This window comes from Colletotrichum karsti (genome assembly GCF_011947395.1).
Source record: "Colletotrichum karsti strain CkLH20 chromosome Unknown Scaffold1, whole genome shotgun sequence".
Taxonomy (NCBI): domain Eukaryota; kingdom Fungi; phylum Ascomycota; class Sordariomycetes; order Glomerellales; family Glomerellaceae; genus Colletotrichum; species Colletotrichum karsti.
In genome coordinates this window covers 658,532-676,320 of record NW_024065901.1, presented here as the reverse complement: position 1 = coordinate 676,320, position 17,789 = coordinate 658,532, and the positions used below count along the sequence as shown (strand labels likewise).

The 17,789-nt window shown below is 56.3% G+C and overlaps 6 protein-coding genes across 6 annotated transcripts; 4 read left to right on the top strand and 2 right to left on the bottom strand.

Moving 5' to 3' along the window:
- Positions 1–401: 401 nt before the first annotated feature.
- On the bottom strand, positions 402–1,278 carry CkaCkLH20_00152 (uncharacterized protein; the record flags this gene model as incomplete). The annotated part of the gene is made up of 2 exons (XM_038882872.1): positions 402–807; positions 860–1,278. The coding sequence occupies 2 exons, from the start codon at positions 1,276–1,278 to the stop codon at positions 402–404; spliced, it is 825 nt and encodes a 274-aa protein (XP_038751577.1).
- Positions 1,279–4,825: 3,547 nt separating this feature from the next.
- On the top strand, positions 4,826–5,893 carry CkaCkLH20_00151 (uncharacterized protein; the record flags this gene model as incomplete). The annotated part of the gene is made up of 1 exon (XM_038882871.1): positions 4,826–5,893. One exon carries the CDS (start codon positions 4,826–4,828, stop codon positions 5,891–5,893), a length of 1,068 nt encoding a protein of 355 aa, XP_038751576.1.
- A 1,274-nt stretch (positions 5,894–7,167) lies between these two features.
- CkaCkLH20_00150 (indoleamine -dioxygenase) lies at positions 7,168–8,749 on the top strand (the record flags this gene model as incomplete). The annotated part of the gene is made up of 2 exons (XM_038882870.1): positions 7,168–7,613; positions 7,717–8,749. 2 exons carry the CDS (start codon positions 7,168–7,170, stop codon positions 8,747–8,749), a joined length of 1,479 nt encoding a protein of 492 aa, XP_038751575.1.
- A 248-nt stretch (positions 8,750–8,997) lies between these two features.
- Positions 8,998–10,857, bottom strand: CkaCkLH20_00149 (MFS multidrug resistance; the record flags this gene model as incomplete). Its single annotated transcript, XM_038882869.1, has 3 exons — positions 8,998–9,259; positions 9,364–10,411; positions 10,467–10,857. The coding sequence occupies 3 exons, from the start codon at positions 10,855–10,857 to the stop codon at positions 8,998–9,000; spliced, it is 1,701 nt and encodes a 566-aa protein (XP_038751574.1).
- A 1,796-nt stretch (positions 10,858–12,653) lies between these two features.
- On the top strand, positions 12,654–14,066 carry CkaCkLH20_00148 (glutamate-5-semialdehyde dehydrogenase; the record flags this gene model as incomplete). The annotated part of the gene is made up of 2 exons (XM_038882868.1): positions 12,654–12,954; positions 13,009–14,066. 2 exons carry the CDS (start codon positions 12,654–12,656, stop codon positions 14,064–14,066), a joined length of 1,359 nt encoding a protein of 452 aa, XP_038751573.1.
- A 506-nt stretch (positions 14,067–14,572) lies between these two features.
- Positions 14,573–16,654, top strand: CkaCkLH20_00147 (uncharacterized protein; the record flags this gene model as incomplete). The annotated part of the gene is made up of 4 exons (XM_038882867.1): positions 14,573–15,612; positions 15,661–15,767; positions 15,820–16,214; positions 16,271–16,654. The coding sequence occupies 4 exons, from the start codon at positions 14,573–14,575 to the stop codon at positions 16,652–16,654; spliced, it is 1,926 nt and encodes a 641-aa protein (XP_038751572.1).
- Between the last annotated feature and the right edge of the window lie 1,135 nt (positions 16,655–17,789).

Here is a 17,789-nt window from a genome sequence, read left to right as displayed (position 1 = left end):
CAAGGCCATCGGCCATTTGAGTCGGACTATTTCACCATGATCATGGCACAGTCATTCGAAATTTGTTGTGAGTAATCAATTCTATCGCCCAGCCAGGGCTCTTCATGCATGCACCAACTCGTAGTGTACACTCTGTGTTTGCCCTCGTCAACGCCTTGCCTTTGGCAGCTACCTCGCTGAACCAATATACCGAATTTCCTGAACGCCAGCGGCCAATTGCCGCGCACAAGATGTCGCCCATGGACTGCGAATCCGAGGCAGGTTGCCTGTCAAATGCTGTCCATCCATGAGACCCTTTTCCACCGTGACCAGAAAACTCCGAGCTCTAGTATACATCCACGGACGTCTGAGAAGGTGAATGTCCGTAGCAAATGAAAGAAAAAACAGACGCCGCATGTCATCTATGACGCGGCGGGGATGGCCATCGGGGCCGGAGAACTGGCAGGTACACTGCCCGGCGCGCTGCGCATTTCGACGTCGGCGCCGCTGTTGACAGCACTATTGGCATCGCTTTTGACCACGTCGTTTTCCTTGTTCTCCTTTTGGCTGCTGTCGGCGGAGGCAGCGGCTGACTCCTCGGTGGTTGAGTCGGGCATGAACTTGGGCGGTGCGGTCCAACGAGGGACCTCCCAGACAATGCCCGTGAAGCTCTTGAGGGTGAAGCCACCCTTTGCCCATCTGCGACAGGGTTTGCCGGATCGGTCCAGAGCTCGCAGGCCGGCGTTGATAGCTCCCATATTTGCCTTGGGACCCAGCTTGTGTCCGGCGGCACCTGATCGGGCGTTGGGGTCGATAGTACCGTCCTCCCTGTAGACAATTAGTACACATGGCAACCTATGAAGGATACAGAATAACTTACAATCTGGCCTTCTTCTTCGGACCGGGCTTGCCTCGCACCTTAGGCTGGCCGTCGGGACCCAGGCCATTGGCAGCACCAGCACCGCGTTTGGTGCCCTTCTTCTTGGCTCCGTCGGTAGGAGGTCCCATGGAGGTTGGTGCGGGTGTTCCGGCGGCCGGCGTAGCAGGGTTGGAGTCGGAAGCATTCTCGCCGTTCGCGGCAGCAGGAGCAGGTAGAGTCGTCGAGGTGGCGGGGGAGTCTTGGGTTTCTTGGGCCTCCTTGGTGCCGTTTGCCTCGTCCACGTCCATCTTGACTGGGGAGTCTTCCTTGACGGGACTGGGCTCGATGATCTCCTTCAACTTTCCGGCGTTGACAGTGAGGGTGACGACAAGGCCGCCCTTGCCTCCGGTCGACTTGCGTCTAACACTCGCAGAAGCCATTTCGATGAAGTTGTGGTGTTGGGTGATGGACGTAGATGGCGGGTGTGAAGATTGGGCGTGGAGAAGGAAAGGAGACGGACGAAAGTTCGAAGGGGAGGCGACGGGGAGCTGAAGTAGAGGAAGTTGGCTTTGTCGCGAAATACAGCTGCTTTGATGGATGGGGTGGCGGTCGGGCCAGTCATCCAATGGCTACAATTGTGATCTGGTGGGTAGGGTATTGGCAAGGTTTTGGGCGGTGCGTTGGTTTGCGGTATCCGTAGGTAGGGTGAAGTGCGGATTCTTCGGTAGTCGCAAAGGTCGGGTCGGCGGCGATGTGGTGATGGCCTGCGGTTGCGGTCCCAGTGACGATGGATGGAATGGGAGGGTGGAAGGGAATCGTGATGGGGGAGAGGAGAGAATTTTTATTTTATGGGGGAATCCATCTGGTAAGTTTGGCGTCTCATTTTCGAGAGAGCGCCAGACCAGGCGGCGTGACAATAAACGGTTCTCATGCTGGGTTGGGTGCGGTGCTGGGTGCGTGGTGCGTGGTGCGTGGTGCTGGGCTGGTCTCTCTCACTCTCGCTCCCGTCAAGAATTGACCTCCAGCTTTCGCTTCCTCTTCGCGCAGCAGCAGACAGCGCCGCAGTTGTGGGTAAGCGAAAAGGTCTGGGACCAGTCGGGGGCCCGTGTCGAAAGGGACGTCCCCCCTTTGAGAAGTACAGGGGTACAAGCCAATGTTGCCATGTTACGCGTGAAATGGGTGCATCTCGCATCGCGTCAGAAGTACCTTTCTGCTCCGGGGATACATCCAGTGCCATGCCCAACCAATTAAAAGGTACGTACCGCGGCACCCTCCGCTTCCGCCGCCGGGCCACCCACGACAGCAATGGAAAGAGGCAAGCAACATGGACTGGACGACACAGGACCTTCCAACTTTCCGCATCTTACTGGATCTTTGCATTTTCTGACCTCAGCAACCCAAGCAACCTGGAACCGCAAGCAATGAATCAAAAAAGCTCACACACACTTTTCACGAGGGTTCCATCTCCTTCTTTTCGTCGTCCGAAGCCGCCTCTTTCTTGCCTTGCCGCCCAGTCACCTCGCCCGTTGGCCATCTTCTCCCTCAACCTGCTCGGTATTCCATGCTTCAGGCGATACCTTAAATTCATCACAAAGTGCGCTCGCTCTGCATTCGCTGCATCCGCCCATCACACAAGCCACGCTGCTTTTTCGTCCTGTCTGCCCTACGTCCATTGTCAGGGCCAGGGCGAAACACTTCAACTCCTCGCGACAAGGCCCAGCAGTCTTTTACCTCATCGGGCATGGCTTGACTCGAAAAATGGCGATAGCACGCTACCCTTTGCACTCCCCACAACAACTTCGCGGCACACCGGACGATGATCCATGACCTTTGCAGACTTTATCCTGCAACTTATTTCCCTCAGGGCCATGACACGCCGTCACCTCGCCCTCACGACTCCCACCCGACACCGACACCACGGCCAAGATGACAAAAATACGGGCCATCGCCTGCCTTGTCTTACTCACCGCGAATGCAATATGACAGGATGCATCCAATCTCCAGCATCACCCGCAAGCCATGTACTGTACTCGCTGTTAGCCGGCTAGTGCGTTGGCCACGGCAGACATCATCAGCCATCCGTGCCATTCGTGATCCTTTTGGACACCTGCAGAAAGTTACCGCTGGATCAACCCGTTCGGACACTCGGTCGGCGAGGATCAAGGGGGCAACATTCAAGTCTCAACCTAACACATCACCGCAACTCAGGTCCACGCTTGGCTGGCGCACTCCAACACTCTGTTCGGGGCAGCCTGGAACTTTGATTTCGTGATGCCGACCGCAGGCTTCCACTTCAGCCTGGAATTCCCTTGAATCCACGCGCTACGTCGTGAACTCTGGCCATTTAAGCCCACGACTGTCATCATTCGCCTTCCAGGCTGCCGCTTCCACTGCATCATCAGAACTTGGAAGCCTGAGAACTGCTAGAGATGGAATTAAGGTAGGTAAAGCAACGCATCAGCCTCTGCAGCACAACCACCTTAATTATGGGGGCGCCGATTCAGGAAGATCACCGAGCGGCAGGGAGAAGCTGGGCCAGACAAAATGGGAGAACCGGAATGGACTGCAACCAAGGCCAGAATATCGTGGGCTCGCCGATGGGGGCGCCCGATTGACCAAGAACCATCGCAATCTGCCTTCCCTGTCCAAATCATTTGAACGATCGCTTCATGCAATTTGATATTCCGAACAACCGCGGCAAGATCCAACAACTGTCCATATATAAGTCGACTGAACTATAACATATCGATTTTATCGACCTTTGACAGCTTCACTGTCGACACATCGATGGACGGCGGAACACCTGCAGACGATCTGGGAATGGGAGCCCTAAACGCCGTGAAAAGGGGCAGCCAAACCTCCCGCATCTGCCGTGGTCACACTTCCCTGTCAGATGGATACAAAAATTGCTTTCACCCCCAACTCCAATCCCACTTGACGAGAGCCAATCGAACTTCCGAGGGTCAAACATCCCGACCCGACACCAACAGAAAATGGAAAGCCAAGTGGCGCAAGCCTGGATGAGAGCACAGCTCCGGCCAACCCGCCTGAATCCCACGAAAGAAGAAATGGAACTGCTCCGTTCGTCTCACAGCATGCCATTTCTTTGAACGGCGCCTCGCCTCCCTTCGAGAGTCGGTAAAGATCGCCAATTCTCGTTCATATCGAGACGAGTCTACTGCTTCACTCGGGCACACAACTCACCTTCTCTATCAGCGGGGAACACAATCCAGCTTTGGCGGTCAGGATGAAGAGAATGGCGACAAACACTCGCAATCCGACCAGCCATCGGCTATCTCGTCCTGTTTCATCGCATCTGTGCGAACACTATCGCCGCCTACCACAATTGTCCCGTCAGACTCACGTTTGATCCGTACCCCAAATCCACCTCAGGGATGTATCTTTTCTAACTGTATCATGCACCACCAACCATGGCTGATCATCACCGCCGTCGATACAAACGCGAAGTTATCCCGTCGTCGTCGTCTCAAAGCCAAACTTGAACGTGCATCTCCGAAACCACCCCGACGCCTACAACGCTCCACAATCAGGACTTATTTCCGTGAACGGCCTCATGACTGCGATTTCTTGCGCTACGCTCTTGGATATTTGCCAGACCCACCATCCAATTTTCATCACTTGCCCCTTTGGCAACGTACAGCCATCACGAATGCCGAGGTGTTCAGGTGGCTTTTGCGCCATCGCTTTCGAGACGCTCCAGGCGTGTCCATCGCGATCATTGATTGCCACGATCGGAGAGACACTATCCGTCGTATTTTCTCACCAGAGACATCGTTGAGCAACCATTGACCGAGGGACACAATACTAGAGGAATGCATTCGCATCAGCGGCAAGTTGTCGCCGTCTGGAATGCGTTGCCATGTCTGTGTCGACAGCAACGCCACAAACCTATATCAGGAGCTCGAGAAGTCTCGATAGCTGCGTCTGTTTGACAAACCATTCATTTACTCACTGCAACATTCCAACATGCATCTCTTCACCAAGATCCTTCACGCCGGCGTCGTTTTCCACGTCGCCTTCCAGGCCGCGTCGAGCGCCATCCTTCGTGGACGCTCCGGCGATGTGGACGTCGCTCAGCTTGAGCCTCATCTTTCGACCCGGGCACTCGCCGATCAACTCGTGGACCTCGACAACCAACTGGGCCAGTTCTTGAATACTTACAGCAACAGCCTCAAGCGACCCAGCCAAGACACGCCAGGTGACGTGGATTCTGTGGATGTCGTCGTCGTCAAGAGGCAGAGCATCCAGATCCCGCAACAGGCCGTCCAAGATCTATTGAAGCTCATCAAGTCAATCGAAACACAGCTCTCATCCATCCTTTCAGAGGCCGCCGGCAGTTCCCCTGGTGGCGGCGCCGGCCAGCTTCCGTCCAACACGGCAGGCAACCCGGCACCCGGTGCTTCCTCTGGCCCCATCGCTCCGTCCCCGGTGCGGTCAGCCAGCCTGCCGGCCTCGAATCCGCCGATCGCCAGCCCTCCGGCTCCTAACCCACCCGCAGTCTCGAATCCGGTGAACCCGAACCCTGTGAACACGCCGGCCGCCTCGAACCCAGTGAAGCCGAACCCCGTGAACTCCCCGGCTCCCAATCCCCCCAATGTAGGTCCCGTTGTCCCCAGCCCCTTTCTAACAAGCCCAGGCTCAGGTCCGCGCGACCAACTTACCACGGCCTTTGGAACGGCCACCACGACCGGTACGCGATGCAAGACGACCCTCACTCAGACGTTTACCGCTTACGTCTATGAAGATGGCTCCCCGGCAGGAGCGCCGGTACTTGCGCGAGATGCGCACTCCGATGACGCCGAAGGCTCGAGCCCTGATGGTCAAGGGGAGAACCCGAAGGAAGAGCCCTTCGAGGTGGAAGAGTCCCTGGGCGGCTCCCAGGCTTCTACCACGACGGGAGACGAGGAAGTGGACTTGGACGGGGACGATTCTTTGAACGTCCTGATGGCACGCCGTGAGTCGCGAAGGAGCCCCGACCGCTCTATCCCGCTTCTCGATCGTGAGGCAGACGATGCTTTTGAGATGATGCACTAGTCGCGTTCTAGCGTGAGTTCCCCGTCATTCCACATGCCTTCCAACGCTCATCATTCCGCAGGTTCTAAGGGACACGTCAGGGTTCAGGATGGGGGAGGGATTAATGACGATTTATGAGGGATGATAACACGGATCAATCGGCAAACGACTTCGACGACAATGACATTCATTTGGCACGACAGAGGGAGCAACCTATCACACGCAGATTGGCTTTTTTTTCGGACGCATCTAGATTGCCGGGACAATAGGGCAACAAGGTTCCTTCAACAGACCGAGCATTTTTCACTCATTTAATACAACGATTTTCTCTTATCTATGGTGTCTCTAACAGCAATCTATGGAGATTATGTGTGAACCTGTTAGTCTCAGCCATGTGGCTGAGGTCCGTGTGCCAAGACCACGTCCTCGGCCATCGCGGTCCCGCACATGCTGGCAAGCATCGGCGAATCGGGCACCCCTGACATCTTACTCCAACTCGCCCACGTCCACAACCGGTGCCCCCCAGAACCACAAAAACCCGGCATCGCGAGAGCAACGGCGATTCTATCACCATGAACAGAATATCCAATGACATTGTTCCTCATTGTCCTTATCAAGGTGGACGTCAGCTGGACAACCCTCGACCCGGGGTCCCGGATGGGGCGTCATCTGGGGGTGTGAAGAGACAAAGCAGCGGTTATCAAAGGGAAAAGCAGCTTCGACAGCCTCTCGGACGGCCGTATACAAGGTCGAGGCCGGCAGGAAGAGGGTGGAAACGATGTGTCGTTCGCGCCCTGAACACCCGTGTGACCAGAGATTAGGATGATATGACAAACAGAAACGGACGGACGGCGGACGGGGGCTTCGTGTCATGACCGAGCAGACTTGACCCCTCATTTTGAGGCCGGAATGAACGCGCGATTGCTCCATTTGAGGCCGGAAACCCCCCGGCCACGGCCTATATACACGGCGCCGAGTGGCGGCTTCATCAGTCTCAACTTCTTCTCGCTCTCATCAAAGCGCCCGCACCAAGACCAACTCTCCGCACTCGAACGGAATTAGTCTGACATTTTTTGGCCAATTTTCCCCGTCTCTTTACATACCCATATCACTTATACACCCTTTTCCAATCCGTATAAGTCGACTTACACGGACGTTGTCAAACAAGTCACCCAATACGCACTTTGACAACTCCCATTACACACCACAACCCACACAACCCACACACATCCTCACTTCCACTTACACACACATACCCACCCCCGCGTTCTTTTACCCCGGTCGTTCATCTCAAAATGGGTTCCCTTGACACCGCCCCGTTCCCCGTCCTCGACGACACCCGTCCCGATGACAACTCCCTCCCGGCGTTCATGGTCTCCACCACGCGCGGCTTTCTGCCCCGTGCGGATCCCGTCGCCGTGCTGCCCGCCGAGTTCGCCCCCCTCGAAGACATCTTGGCCAACATGCCCGTCAAGAAGCTCGATGGCACTCCGGGTTACTTGGCTTCGTCAAAGTTGGGTGACGTGGTTGACAACGAGTTCCCGAACCTCACGGACTGCATCGACAAGTACAAGGACAACCTGCCGCTCATGAACGCGCTCTACCGCGACTACTCTTTCCTTGCCTCTGCTTACCTGCTTGAGCCTTGCCATGAGCGCTTCGTAAGGGGCGAGGGTTACGGTCTGGGTCGTCAGGTTCTTCCCAAGAACATCTCTTTGCCCATTGCCCGTTGTGCTGAGCTGTAAGTTGTCTTCAACTCTCATCTTCTTCTCACTCTCATCTCATCCTTCACAACTCACTCGAAACTCAATCATACCATTTCATGCATACTGACAGAAATACAGTACCGGCTTCAAGCCTTGGATGGAGTACGCCGGCTCCTACGCCCTCTACAACTACCGCCTGGAAGACCCTTCAAAGGGCATGGACTACGACAACATCCGCCTCATCCGCGCTTTCGAGCATGGTCTGGACCCTAAGTCCTCTGAGGCGGGCTTCGTCCTCGTCCACATCGACATGGTCAAGAACACCGGCCCTCTCGTCAAGGGCACCATGGCCGCTCTCCGCTGCCAGTCCCGCGCCGGCCGCTCCGTCGACCGCGCATCCCTCAACCAGGGCCTCTCCGAGGTCCTCGCCTCCCTGCGCAAGATCAACCACACCATGGAGACCATGTGGGACAAGTCGCGCCCCCAGAGCTACACCAGCTTCCGCACCTTCATCTTCGGCATCACCAACCAGAGCATGTTCCCCAACGGCGTCGTCTACGAGGGCGTCAACGACGACAAGCCCATGTCCTTCCGCGGCGAGTCCGGCGCCAACGACTCCATCGTCCCCCTCATGGACAACCTCCTCCAGGTCCCCATGCCCGACACCCCGCTCACCGAGATCCTCAAGGACTTCCGCTCCTACCGCCCCTCCAACCACCGCCAGTTCCTGCTGCACGTCAGGGACCGCTCCCTCGAGCTGGGCCTCAAGGACGCCGCCCTCGCCTACAAGACGGCCGCCGCCGGCGAGAGCGACGAGGACGTCGAGGCCCTCAAGCAGACCCGCCGCCTGTGGCTGCTGATCCTCCACCAGGTCCGCGACTTCCGCTGGCGCCACTGGTGCTTCGCGCGCGAGTACATCCTCAAGCGCACCTCCCACCCGACGGCCACCGGCGGCAGCCCCATCGTCACCTGGCTCCCCAACCAGCTCGAGGCCGTCCTCACCGAGATGGAGAACGTCTACGCCGACGCCGGCGGCCGCGAGGGCGACTGGGACCTCGGCGAGGAGATCAGGGACGTCATGGACCTCGTCTCTAGGCAGAAGGAGACGCTGCGGAAGGAGGTCTCGAAGTACTGCAACGAGAGGGGGGTTAACCCTCACGCGTCTTCCTAAACAAGGTCTCCCCCCTAAAAATGTTGTTGATAAGAAGTCATTTCCCTTGGTATCTAGTATGGTGTGGTAGCACATGTCTTGGTCTTACACGCAAACAAATAATGCGAAATCTATTATCAAAGAAGTTTCAAATGCTTTTGGCGCTATGCCGTCATGTGATGGTATCCTGCGGGCGCGCTAAACACAAATCGATGACATGAACCATTTCCAAGAGGAAAAAAAAAAAAACCAGCACAAATGCGCGCGCGCTACGACTTGTTCAACGCTCTATCCATATCCTTTCTCCATTCGGGGGCCTTCTTCCGCAGGACCCAGACGCACAGGTACCCCGTGATCCACGTGAAGATGCCCAGTATCGTGAAGAGCCACCCGTTGCCGATGGCGCCGATGACGGGCTGTGCCGCGATTGCGCCTATGCACGAGAAGATGTTTCTTATCAGGTTGTTCAGCGCCACGCCGCCGGAGCTGCGTCCCGGCATGAATTCCGTTAGCATGGTGGTGGCGGCGCCGCTAGAGGAGATGCGATGTTAGCCGGGCTGACCGATAAGAAGCATTCGGGTCCAGAACGACGCCATGCGCGCGGTTTGAGACGGGACTAAACGGGTAGGACTTACAAAACGAGCATCGAGCCGGCTCCAAAAGTAAAGAGGCCGATGCACGGCACGAACCAGAAGAGCCCCTTCTGGACCACCCAGCCGTAGAAGATCAGGGAGGCCGGGTACATGGTCGCGGCGATCCAGGCGTTCTCGCGCATCCTGTCCTCGGGGAGCATGATGAGCTTGCCGTTGGCGTCGTAGCGGCCGGCCTTCTTGGCCTCCCTCGCCATGATGAAGTCGAGCCAGCGGCCGCCGAGGATGGAGGCCATGAAGTAGCCGAGGCCCGCGGGGAAGTAGAACAGGCCGATGATGAGCTGGTTGAAGCCGTACGGCTCCTTGCTGAAGGTCGACTGGACGGAGATGTTGACGAAGAAGAGCGCGCCGAAGGTGATGGCCGCGAAGGCCACCGTGATGATCACCGGCGGGAAGCGTAGGTAGAGCAGCACGGACAGCGGGTCGAGGAAGAACTTCTTCGCCGTCGCCGCGGCCTTCTTCGTGTGCACCTTGACCGACTCCGTGGTCTTGGTCCTGGAGAGTTCATTCTTGTCGCCCTGAGAAGGGAGAGGAGCTGGAGGCGGTTTCGGCCGGGGCAGGGTCTCGGGCAGGCAGAACAGGACCATGATGAAGACCAGCCCGCCGTAGATGGCGAGCGCCCACATGGTGGACTGCCAGCCGAAGCGCTGGGAGAGGGCGCCGCCGATGATGGGGGCGAAGAGGGGGCCGCACAGGGGCCCGAGGTAGAAGATGCTCATGCCGCGGCCGCGCTCGCGGGGCTCCCAGATGTCGGCGATGGTGCCTGCGCCGACGGCCTGGACGCTGGCGCTGGCGCCGCCGCCGAGGAGGCGCATGACGATGAGCATCTCGATGTTGACGCTCACGGCGCTCAGGACGGAGAAGACGATGAAGAGGGCGAAAGAGATGAGGTAGATGGTGCGGCGGCCCAGGGTCTCGGAGAAGGAGGACCACCACAGCGGGAAGATGGCCATGGCGAGCATGTAGAAGGCCACGGAGAGGTTGGTTATCGTCGGCGAGACGCCAAAGTCCTTGGACATTTGGGGGAGTGCGGCTTTTCTGCGCGTTGGTGAACTGTAGGACATGATGGATTTACGAGGTGAGCTTACGGTAAAAAATGGAGGATCCCATAGGAGCCATAGCCGCCGCGAGAGCAATGATTAGGGTGATGGTCCATTTCGTCTTATTGGTATAAGTATACGGGCTTTCTACCTCCGGTATGACGGCGAGCTGCCCGAACAGTCCTCGCCGTTTCGACCGGGGAATGAGGACCGGAGGACCGGAGCGGGTGGACGTTCTAGTGACCGGGATGCCGGCGGCGGCGGCGGTGGCGGTGGCGGATGGGTCCGGGTCCGGCGCGGGCTCCGGGGACCCATCTCCTGCGCGGCCGATTTCTGTGATCTCATCCTCGCTATCGCTGGTCTGGCTCTGTTCGTCCCTCTGCTCAGAAGCCGTTTCCGACGGAAAAGGGTCCTTTTCCGGATCGCGTGACGGATTCATATTGGTTTGTTTTTGCCGAGGTCGGTGCCGACGTCACGAAGGAAACAAGATGGGAATTGCGGCGGCGGCGGCGTAGCAGCAGCAGATGCCAGAAAAGGAGGAAAAGGAGCTTTCAACATTCACAGGACCCACGGCCAAGAAAAAATATTAACACATCAAAAGATGGAGAAGGGCGAGCGAAATGACGAAAGATAATGACCGGGGACCTGGACGTCTTTTTTAAACGGGTGCCGCACCGGGTATGGCAATGGTTCTTCTCTTTCCAAACAACCGCCGGCCCCCCCACTCCGCGGCGAAGTGACCTGCTGCTGTTGGGTCATGGTCCATGATGGGAAGAAAAGAGACAGTCATTGAAATCTTTCCCATCGGCTAACTGCCACCGTTCCGCGGTGGAGCTGAGCGGATCGACACCGAGCTCGGCTGTGGGCTGCCGATGTTTCGAGGGCGAGATGCCTCGGCGGGCGACCTCGAAAGTGGGCCAAACGAGTGGACAACGCGAATACGTCTGGTTGAATTGCTTGTAAATCATGTTTGCGAAATGTTCAACGCGAGCCGCGAGCGCGAAAGCGTCAGTCAAGTGAGCACATTGTTCGCTTGGGGCGGAGTGTTCGAATTCAGCACTTGCGTAAGGAATGACGAGCTAGAAGGCTCAGAAGTTCAAGAAAAAGACGGCAAATCGGCACCAGGATTGGTCGTCTGGCTCATCTGAAGCTCGGTTTCCGCCCAACTATGTCCGTCCAGCTTAGTAAAAGAACGGCACCGTCGTCGGCAGATTTTTCCATGCTGGCTAGCCAATTTGGCAGTACCCGTTCTTCTTCCGCTCATTTCTTATCGAGGGCGAGTTTCTTATCGGGACGGAAGAGGCAGCTCCTCTGCTGTTACCCCTACGCAATGCGATGGCCGTCGTCGGGTTGCGGGGTGCAGCGTATGTGTCGCAGGAGGCCTGCATCTCTTGGCTGAATCCTCCCATCTGCATCTCAGACGAGGTAGGTGATAATTTAAGAAGCTTTTCTGTTTGGTCGGGTTTTGACGTGGAGGAGGTGAGATGACAAGGGCTGAGATGAGACGAGGCGAGGATGAAAAAGGTTCGGTCTGTCGCAAACGCCCCGAAACTGGAAGGGGATCTAGAATTTGAGATTTCATGACTCGGGTTGCGGTTGCATTTGCGACGAAAGCGGAGCATTATTGCCTTGAGGAAACCAGTTCAGTCCAGTGAAGTGGCAATTTCGAAAAGATTGCGAACTTGTCAAAACAGGGCGTAAACCAAAACCAACATGCAAGTCGCATTGAAGCCGACAACTGCCCTCGAGATGTTTCCCGAACGGTCAGCGGCGGCTCAGCGGGTCCATTGCCGCTGCGGACCCTTGTTCACGAATAATGGGCTTCCCAAAAGATAGATACCTTATCTAACTTCGTATTCAAGCGTGGACTTGGAGTTGGAAATGATGTTGATGAGGCTCTCTGTTGTTAACTCGATCTTCCTTGTACCGGATAAGCTTATTGGTTTTGACAGAATGAGATTGACACTGAAGTCACCTCAACTTAAACTCAATATTTCAACACGAGTGTCTTGGGCCGGCCGCCTCCCGTTTGAGCCCCGAAAGATCGGAGTGCGGGGCTCCAAATTTTTGCAACGTCCAGTGGCGTCCCCGAAAGCTTGGAGGGGTCGATTGTGAGAGCTTCACCAATTGACTCACATTCACTATCAGACTGTCCGCGCGCAAGAAGTATTGCGCCTCGGTTCCTAAGCAAACCACGCTCTCTTATTGCGAATTTTATTTCCTTTTACTCGAATCATGTCTCTGACCAACGCCTCCCCCGTTGACTGCGCCAAGAGTGCGAAGTCGGCCTCTCACATCCTCGCCACGCTCCCTGCCGAAGCTCGCAACGATGCTCTGACGGCTATTCACGCCGCCCTCGCTGAGGCTAAAGATTCAATTCTCGCTGCCAACTCGCGCGACTTGGAGCTTGCTCGCAAGGCCGCTGCCGATGGCCAATTGAGCCAGAGTCTCGTCTCTCGTCTGGACCTGGGCAAGAAGGGCAAGTTTGAGGATATGCTCAAGGGGATCTTGGATGTGAGAGATCTGGAGGACCCAGGTGTGTGAATTTCATAAAAAAAGTCCGTTTCCTCATTATTTTAACGCTTCAAAGTTGGAAAGGTCACACTGAGGACCAAGCTGGACGATGGTCTCATTCTCGAGAGGGTCACCTGCCCCATTGGTGTCCTTCTCATCATCTTCGAGGCCCGCCCTGAGGTGATCGCCAACATCGCCTCCTTGGCCATCAAGTCCGGCAACGCAGCAATCCTGAAGGGAGGCAAGGAGTCCACGGAGTCTTTCGTAGCCATCTCCCAGGTCATCTCCTCCGCTCTCGAGAACCTCCAGAAGCCCAAGGTTCCCAACTCGGCCGTTCAGCTCGTCAGCTCCCGCGACGTCATCCCTCAACTGCTGGCACTCGACCAATACATCGACCTCGTCGTTCCTCGCGGCTCCAACGAGCTTGTCCGCTACATCAAGGAGAACACCAAGATTCCCGTCCTGGGCCACGCTGACGGCTTGTGCTCCATCTTCCTCACCGGCTCAGCAGACGCCAAGATGGCCGCCGACGTTGTCGTCGACTCCAAGACCAGCTACCCCGCCGCCTGCAACAGCGCTGAGACGTTGCTGGTGCAGGAATCCGCCCTCGAGACATCGTTCCCCGTCGTCGCCGAGGCTCTGATCGCCAAGGGCGTGACGCTTCACTGCGATCGTCAGTCCAAGGAAGTCCTTCTGTCCAAGCTCTCAAGCGATGCCGCTTCCAAGGTTGTGGACGCCAAGGAGGCCGACTACGACACCGAGTTCCTTTCTCTCGACATCGCCGTCCAGACCGTCTTCTCCATGGCCGAGGCGGTCCAGCACATCAACACCCACGGTTCCAAGCACACCGAGGCCATCCTCACCTCGGACGAGCAGGAGGCCGAGAAGTTCATGAACTCGGTCGACGCTGCCGGTGTCTACTGGAACGCCTCCACTCGCATGGCCGACGGCATGCGCTACGGCTTCGGCACCGAGGTCGGCATCAGCACTAACAAGATCCACTCTCGCGGACCCGTCGGTCTGGAGGGTCTGATGATTTACAAGTACAAGATTAGGGGGCACGGTCAGGTTTCGTTGGCGTACGGCGAGGGAGAGGGCAAGAAGCCTTTCAAGCATGAGAAGATGGACTTTTGAGGCATGACCAAAAGCGAATGACATTTGGCGTTAGTTGGCATTATGAAATGAGAAAATGAATGAGACAACTTTCCCCTACTGGTTTATACGAAGCACTGGATCTGATTTCTCTATTCCATCGACTATGAGACGGCTTCCACTCAGGTTGACCAGGGAGGGTACCAAGGTCGTATTACGTGATGCGCAAGTAACTCAGTTTAAACGATGAGAAATTGAATGACAATCAGTACCAAGAACCTCAAGAAACATAACGTAGAAACCACTTCGATAAATGTTGGTCATGAAGACAACAAACTTGTGAAGGATGAACCAGCCACTATTAACTACTGTACCTAAGGTGGGGGAGAAATCACCCCGCCTGTGGCTGAATACGAAGCTCACCAAAGTGTGGCTGAAGCTCCAAACTCTAGTCCTAATCTGGCAAGTCGTTTCAACGACATCACGAGAGGATTGGAGGTATCACAAATTCTGGAGAAAGGTTGCTCCGCAATAACACCTCAACACACATGTGGCGATCCCTCGTGTCAAAGGGTTCGATTCCGTTCAGATCAGCCTTCACTCGCGTCGTCCACCCCGCAACCCGCGCAGCCGCCTTCGCAACGACCGCCAAAATGCCTAACAGAGACCCCAACACCCTCTCCAACTACGGTGCCTGGCTCACCAAGCACACCACCGCCAACCTCACCATCGACTTCAAGGAAAAGTGCCTGAAGGGCTCCGTCACCCTCGAGCTCGAGTCCCTTACCGACAAGGAGAGCAAGGAGATCGTCCTCGATTCCAGCTTCCTCTCCATCTCTGGCGTCAAGGTGAACGCCGCGACCTCGACGTATGAGGTCAAGGACCGTGTCGAGCCCTATGGCGCCCCTCTGCATGTCTTTGTGCCCCAGGGTGCGGCCAAGGGTGAGGTCGTGAAGTTGGACGTCGATCTGAAGACTACCGACAAGTGCACCGCCCTTCAATGGCTCACCCCCGCGCAGACCAGCAACAAGAAGCACCCGTACATGTTCTCGCAATGCCAGGCTATCCATGCTCGCTCGCTTTTCCCTTGCCAGGACACTCCGGATGTCAAGTCGACTTACACTTTCGTCCTGACGTCCCCCCTACCCGTCGTGGCCTCTGGTGTGGCTGTCGAGGGCGAGCCAGAGAAGAAGGGCGACGAGACGGTGTACCGCTTCGAGCAGAAGGTCCCTATCCCGTCGTACCTGTTCGCGCTGGCATCCGGAGACATCGCGACTGCACCTATCGGCCCGCGCAGCATCGTTGCCACCGGACCTGATGAGCTCAAGGAGTCTCAGTGGGAGCTGCAGAACGACATGGAGAAGTTCATGGAGGTTGCGGAGAAGCTTGTCTTCCCTTACAGGTGGGGTCAGTACAACGTGTTGGTGCTGCCGCCTAGCTTCCCCTACGGCGGTATGGAGAACCCTATTTACACGTTTGCGACGCCGACCATCATCAGTGGTGACAAGCAGAATGTGGATGTTATTGCGCACGAGTTGAGCCATTCCTGGAGTGGAAACTTGGTTACCAGCTGCAGTTGGGAGCACTTGTAAGTGAGGTGAGAATGGGATTGAGATAGATTCTAACATGGAAACAGCTGGTTGAATGAGGGATGGACGACCTACCTCGAGCGCAGAATCGGCATGGCCGTTCACGGTGATGCTGAGCGTGACTTCTCCGCCATTATCGGCTGGAAGGCACTCGGTGCGTTACCCCTTTTCACTCATATTCGATCTCACTCACTAACTCTTCACAGAGGACTCCGTGACCCTCTTCGGCGCCGACTCCGAGTTCACCAAGCTCATCATCAACCACAAGGGCATCGACCCCGACGACGCCTTCAGCACTGTCCCCTACGAGAAGGGTTTCCACTTCCTCTACTACCTCGAGCGCCTCGTCGGCCGCGACGCCTTCGACAAGTTCATCCCCCACTACTTCACCAAGTGGTCCCGCAAGTCGCTCGATTCGTTCGAGTTCAAGGACACCTTCCTCACCTTCTTCAACGGCCTCGGCGACGCGGAGATCAAGGACAAGGTCGCTTCCATCGACTGGGACAAATGGTTCTACCAGCCCGGTCTGCCGCCCAAGCCCGATTTCGACACCTCGCTGGCGGATGTGTGCTACAAGCTCGCCGAGAACTGGAAGGACGAGGTAGGTCGATGCCATTCTTCTCTTCGAATGAGACACAAGACTAACGCCACGAGCAGAAATTCACACCCTCCCCCGAGGACGTCTCCTCCTTCTCCGGCAACCAAAAGCTCGTCCTCCTCGAGACCATCGAGAAGTTCCCCAGCCCCCTCTCCGCCGACCGCGCCCGCCTGCTCGGCAAGACCTACGACCTCGTATCCTCGCGCAACGCCGAGCTCAAGACGGCCTACTACAAGATCGCGCTGGCCGCCAAGGACTCGTCCGCGTACGCCGGCGCCGCCGAGCTGCTCGGCCACGTCGGCCGCATGAAGTTCGTCAGGCCCCTGTTCCGCTCGCTGAACAAGGTCGACCGCGAGCTCGCGCTCGAGACGTTCAGGAAGAACCGCGATTTTTACCACCCCATCTGCCGCGGTATGGTTGAGAAGGATCTTGGGCTTGTGTGAAGTCTGTGTAAATCAAAAGTAGAGATCATAGGTGAAAAGTAACTGCGATTGATGAGGTTTTAAATCTTCAAAAAGTGGGCACGCTGCCGCAGCTCAAAAGACATATCGATAATGTGTTTAGGCTACTTTTTTGAAATCAGTAACTACCAGGAAAAGACCAAACGTATCGGCCGTTCGAGGACAGCGGGTCCATATCCAGGTCAGTATCCATACCAGCATCTAGACCAGCGTGATATGCCAAAATATTATCAGAGTAAGTTCTTGTTATTCTTTTCAACAGCCAAATCCACTGTCGTCAATCCATCATTGGCTACCAGATTGCGATCCGCTCTCAGATCCAGCAACAAGCGGACGACGGGGAAGCTTCTGGCCCTAATTGTCAGGTGCAATGGATAATCTGATATGCAACGTTGGTTGCAATTTGCCCCAGAGTGCAACAGAGACGCAACCGTGTTGCTGTCCGCATGATTCGCTGCGATACATAAAGGAGTTCTAAGCTTGCTCTAGTCTAAGTCAGCTTGGAGGTCTAATAAGGCATGTACCATGCTTTCGTGTCCTTCCTGGGTCGCTCTCATGAGACACCACCGTCCAGCCGGTCCTGACATGGACTCCCGTGTTTCTTTCCAGCATTCTAACATGCGATGTAACACCAATACCAGCCCGCTCCTTGCGACGAGCTGGATGAGAGAATCGTGGTCTTCAGCCTGCCCTGATCCGTCTGAAATATGTTGATCGATGAGCAGCAACGCAGTGGCCTCGAGTCCGAAGTAGGCGGCGAGGTGCAAGCCGCCCCACGATCGCGAGAACCTTTGACTATATCCGGGGCCAGACGATCCCAGTTTAGCCACCTTCATAGCTTGAATTGATGCTTGAACGTTGGGCCGGCATTTGAGAAATCTCAGGTGACGTTCTTTTGCCCACTGGACAGATTGGTTCTCTGAGGAGGCCTCTGAGGAGAATGCATTGGTTTCCTGAATGAGATCAGAAGTGTAGCGGGCCCAAGACGTTGCTGCAAGCACGTAGAACGGATGCGAAGCAACCCGTCTTTCCCAACCAGCGTCTGATTCACATGGACCCGTTGAGAAGGGCTCCCATGCGAGGTAGTCGCAAAGGACTGTTGTGAGACGAGCTGCCC